Below are 5,674 nucleotides of genomic sequence, written 5' to 3'. Positions count from 1 at the left end.
AAGAGCGTAAGAGCAGGATATTGTAACAGATCACCAGGATAGTCCTCCAGCCACCAGTGACACAGGGGCTTCCTGTTACCTGAATTTTTCACCTGTGACTGCCTAACAGAATTCTGAATCTTCATAAAGTTTGGGCTTCAAAATTCCTGTATCAGAGTGGCTAAAAGGCTCCACCAATTATCTTTTTTTTTTTTTTTTGAGGTTGAGTGTGAATGGTGTTTTTTTTGTTTGTTTGGTGTTTTTTCTCTTTTGGGGTGTGGGTTTTTTTTTGCTTGCAAGTGCCACAATAATTTTTCCTTAGACACCATTAAGTGGTTCCTTTTCTCTTACAGCTTTTGCTTTCTTGCGCTTACAGAGGATCACTGTTAGGGCAATGGCAAGAGTGATGACTGCAATTGCTATCACTGCTATGATGATGAAGACTTCTGCTCCATATTCTGTAGGGGAGGAAAAAAAATCCAAGATTCAGTTATGAAAAGCCATAATGTCACCACAGTGCTACAAACTCTTAGAACCCACTCCAATGAACTAAAAAATGCTTTCTGTATTTTACAGTATCACAGAAGTGGAGTGACCACCACAGTGTGAACTGAATTCATTTTAACTTGAATTTCTTTCACTGAGGTAAAGCTTTATTTCACCTGGTTCACACTACGTTTTAATCTAGTTTAGTTAGTGCACTAAAATACCATGCTACCACCACAAGGATAAGTCAAACCATTCCCCCTGCCCCTGCATTATTCCTGTGAAACTAAGTCCAAGTGGAAAGTTATTCTAGATTAGAAGCTAGAAACCATCAACAGAAGAGATTTCTATTCCAGTTGTAATTTACTAGAATTCAGCTATTATGATAAACAAAAATATATATCTAGATAGGAAAGTTAAGAGAGCTACTTTGCCAATTTTAGCATTGCTTTTATTAGAGTGCAAATATTCTTATCTTGTGGAGAAGAAAGACACAGTACAGCGATATGATTATTTAATAAATATTGATGACTTTACACTGAATAAAGTGTTATCCAGATTGTTTGCCTGGACTTAGACTGGCTGATTCACTGACCACTCACTCACTTATTTACCAGGAAAGAAGTCCATCTGCCAACCTCTGACCTTGTAATGTAACAGTAAAGAAAGTCTTGGTCTCACTATCTGCTTTTGAGATGATAGCTAAAGCTCAGTTCAGACTCCGAGTGAATGGGTATGTAGGCTTCCAGCACTCCTGATTTCGAGCTAAGCTTTCAAGCACTTACTGTGGGACCTGTTACTGGAAGGATCTGAGGCAAACAATCAGAAAACAAAAAACCAAAGCTGAAGACTAGTGATGAGATCTGAAAATCAGACCACTCTTCAGCTCGGACAATTTAACACTAATAAAAACAGTGTAGCAAAACCCCAAAACCAGTTCCAACTAGCTGAAGATGGTGGACTCTTAGTGTGAGCTCCTCCCATGAGTTTCCATGTTCAGTCTGTGTCCTCTCACTTATTCAGTATGTTGTCTGTTCTATAAGAGGCATCACAATTTAAAGAGGTACCAGAATATACTCAAAATCCATAAAAAATACAAAATAATATACAAAAATATCGAAGTGTCTTTTCTGTTAGAAGACTGTATGGCAAACTTCACCAGGTACCTACCGTCTAAGATACTTCTTCCTACACTGGTACAAAGCACCGTGCTTTCTTGGCCATTGCGGTTTTCTCTGCGGGAGGGAATGATTCCCTGAATGTAGAAGCAATAGTTCTTTGTGCTGTCAACGCTGACTTCAAATTCATGGCTTTTTGTTGTTGCATCTTTCTGTAAAGGAAGAAAATGTTTCAAGAAACTGTTCCCTGTGAAAGCGTTAGCTCTTAAGGTAGCACAGAAGTTGTGTAGTTATACTACAACTACAGAGTATGTAGAAAGTAGAGTTACCTTACCTTTCCAGAACTTTGATCTTTCCAGTAATAGAGTTTGTATTCCAGGTCATGTTGGAAAATATCTCGAATACTTTGAAAGCTTCCATTAGGAAATGTATACGGTGTAAGTGGATCTTGGAACACAACACTGAGTTTGGAACCTTTTTGTGCGTAGGTCTTTATCTCTGGTTTTCCAATAATAGCTAAATAAGCATTTTTAGAATAAAAGAAAAATTGTATAATCTTTACACAACATGCTCTTTTTTCTTCCCTCTTCCACTCCCTTCCCTCCCTTATAACTTTACAGGGCTAAAGTAATACAGTGACATCCTGGATTATTAATAAATATCTTCATCTAGTACACAATGCTAATAAAATGGTCTCCTCACTGCAGCGTGAAACAAATGGTAATTAGACTCTTACACACTCCCCTACTACAGGGAAAGGTTTATGCCTAAATGTCATCTTCTCGGATAACAGTATGGCTACTGTAAGGATCTATCAGGAAAAACTTTAGGCCCAATTTAAAACTTGTTTATATCAATGGAAGTAATCTTGAAAGGCAGATTATGGTAAGATTTAATTGACAATTCTACTTACTCTGACTGTAAGGCGTAAATTTTTCAGAGACTGCAAAGGGTGGTTCTTCAAAGTTATCAGTCCCCGAGGATGTTACAGACAGTATATGTGCTGTGTAGGTCTCTCTTACATTCCTGAGCACATCAGTAACATCACACTCTGTTTCTGCTGTCTGTACGCACTTTTTTTTGGTGTCAGAAGTCTGTCTGAAAAGAGTAAGAAAGAAGTGTCAACACTTCAGCACTTCTCTTGATTTTTAAAGGATAGAAACAGCTCCATTTACTTAAGAAATAATAATGAAACCAGGAAAAAAGTGTTAATTCCCCACCTTAGCTCCTAATAAGAAGGAATGGTAAAGCAGACTAGATATTACTGTTTCAATTGTTTTCCCTGTTTTGCTGGTGAAATAAGGAAAATCGTGTGATCTCAGCTGAAAGAGCAAGAGTGCCAACTGTCTGGAAATTAACACATGAGTTTTCCTCCAAGTAGGTCAAGTTTTATTTAAGAATTGCCTGAAGTCAATTCTCACTTCACCAGATTTCTTATGATGTCATAGATCAGTTAGTGAGAGTGTCCTAGAGATGCCCTGAAACGGTACAGAGGAGGTTTGATCTTTGTTATCAAACACATGTACTCTGAAAATGTACATAAATGAGAAAGCAAACATTTAAGTACACTTCATCCAGAACAGCAACTTGCCTGAAGAATTGTCTCCGTATCAGAACTATATCTGATTCTACACTGAAACTTGGGCAAAGAGACTTCAATCTTTTGCAAGCAAAAGAAAAAAACTCCAGATTCATAAATTTCATAAAATGTATTCTGCTAGTGTGTGCTTTAAAGTCTATTAATTTAATCACTCCCTTGCAGAATAATAGAGCACATTAGACCATTGCACTGGTATTTCATCCATTAGTCATGAGAGAGCTCTCATTTTATGCCACTTTTACAGACAGAAGAGACTACAGTACCACATATTGATTAATATGTAGGAGCGTTGATGATGCAGTTTTCCTTTAGGGAATGTTTAATAATGGTCTACGAATTAATATTCATATCTAAGAACAGCACAGATTTATTACTGAACTTCATGGAAATTTTTGTGCAGTGCTGAAAGAGGAGTTAGACTCAACACATAAGCTGGCTACTTTTTTTGCCCACGGTTATTTCCTAGCTTACATAAAACATGATGACGGAGGAAGTCTCAACAGAGGTAGATGAACAAACGTAATTTTTAGTATTACCCAGAAAGACATAAATTATTTATTTACTGTGATTCACCAATTAGAGTGAAATGCAGACTCATATGTATCAGACACTTCCCAAGACTAAAGACAAAAGACTTAGTCCAGACACCTTGAAAGACATAAAAAGGTAAAGTTCTATCTAATACATGGTATGTCAGATTGTCAACTTCTTCAAAGTATCTTGACCTATATCTCCAGTGCAGCTGGCCTGCACCAAACTCCAGAACTAAAATAGTAATCTAAACCACAACTCTGTTTCTGAAGTGGGCAAAACCAGAAGCCAGAATCAGATACGCTTATAGTTGGATAGAAAGAATTATTAACAGCTGGGTTGGCAATTTTCCTAAACCCTCATGTTTAGGATCTTTTTCTGTTACAATCAGTCTCAGAAATATTCAAACACACTCTTCACATCTTCAGTTGCCCTGAAGGACTTGGGGTACTGGTGGATGAAAAGCTGGACATGAGCCAGCAGTGTGTGCTGGCAGCCCAGAAAGCCAACCGTATCCTGGGCTGTATCCAGAGAAATGTGGCCAGCAGGTTGAGGGAGGGGATTCTCCTCCTCTACTCTGCTCTCGCAACACCCCACCTGGACTACTGTGTCCAGCTCTGGGGCCCTCAACATCAGAAGGATACAGACCGGTTGGAGCGAGTCCAGAGGAGGCCATGAAGATGCTCAGAGGGCTGGAGCACCTCTGCTATGGGGACAGGCTGAGAGAGTTGGGCTTGTTCAGCCTGGAGAAGAGAAGGCTCCAGGGAGACCTTATTGCACCTTCCAGTGCCTGAAGGGGCCTAAAAGAAAGCTGAGGGGGACTTTTTACAAGGGCCTGTAGTGACAGGGGGAGGGGGAACAGGTTTAAATTGAAAGCGGGGAGATTGATATCATGAAGAAGTTCTTCCCGGAGAGGGGGGGGAGGCACTGGGACAGGTTGCCCAGAGAAGCTGTGGATGCCCCATCCCTAGAAGTGTTCAAGGCCAGGCTGGATGAGGCGTTGAGCAACCTGGTCTAGTGGAAGGGGTCCCTGCCCATGGCAGAGGGGTTGGAACTAGATGGTCTTTAAGGTCCCTTCCAACCCAAACCATTCTATAAGTCTATGATTAATGGGCACACCTTGGTGTTATCTACTTACCTCTGTATTTCGACTGTATAGAAATAACCTGATGGTTTTGGCTGCCACTGTAGTATAGTTTTAAAATTGATTGAAGACCAAGTTATATTAACTGCTGTTGGTAGTTCTGGATTGCCTTTAAATAAAGAAAAGAGCGCCATCAGTCATCTTATATGTGATTCCTGGCTCCCCGCAGTCCCTGTTTAGTTAAATGAAGCAGTTGCTGTTAATTGCTACTCGGAAAAGTTATTTTAGGGAAAAAGTCTCCATCCTGCCCCCTGGGCCCGCTCATCTTACTAAAGGAATGTGTCCCACCAGAAGCGAGAAACTCAAGAAGAAAATTATTTTCCTGCTTATAACTCCTCGGTTGGTGAGGTAACTTATCTGAGGTTCTGTCTAGTGCTTCCTTTTCGATCCAAGACTTTTGAAGAAGCTACAAAACCTTGAAGATTCTCACGAGAATGTCCAAGCACCAAATGTGGTGTAGTTCAGAATCATCCCCGGCTCTATCTGCTGCAGAAGGCACTAGCTGCTAGTCTTCCCATTCTTTATTTTGGGAAGACAAAGCCTTGGAACCAGCGTGGTTGCCCCACACGCATACATGGGGGAGGGCTGGGTGCACGGGGGGACCGCCAGCCCCCGTCCCGGCCGACGTCACGGCTGCTGCGGGGAACTGCCAGGGAGGAAGCCGGGCTGGAAAACCCCGCACAACCTCTGCAACCTCTGGAAATCAGGCGTTTCACCCGGCGATATCCCAGTTATTTCCTAAATACCAACTTCTCTGCCCCTCCGGCTGGCTCGGAACTGGGGACAAGGGAAGGGAATCCTGCAGCTGGCTCCTTG

General features: G+C 41.1%; 1 protein-coding gene across 1 annotated transcript; it reads right to left on the bottom strand.

The window, feature by feature from the left end:
• Positions 1 to 297: 297 nt before the first annotated feature.
• On the bottom strand, positions 298 to 4,967 carry F3 (coagulation factor III (thromboplastin, tissue factor); the record flags this gene model as incomplete). The annotated part of the gene is made up of 5 exons (XM_010155255.1): positions 298 to 437; positions 1,636 to 1,795; positions 1,918 to 2,099; positions 2,497 to 2,681; positions 4,853 to 4,967. Coding segments are annotated over 5 exons (782 nt in total), but the record flags the coding sequence as incomplete, so codon positions are not given.
• Positions 4,968 to 5,674: the final 707 nt, after the last annotated feature.

Source organism: Eurypyga helias, unplaced genomic scaffold, assembly GCF_000690775.1.
Source record: "Eurypyga helias isolate BGI_N326 unplaced genomic scaffold, ASM69077v1 scaffold40060, whole genome shotgun sequence".
NCBI classification, from domain to species: domain Eukaryota; kingdom Metazoa; phylum Chordata; class Aves; order Eurypygiformes; family Eurypygidae; genus Eurypyga; species Eurypyga helias.
The sequence above is the reverse complement of the archived record's forward strand: the minus strand, read 5'-3'. Positions and strand labels throughout refer to the sequence as shown.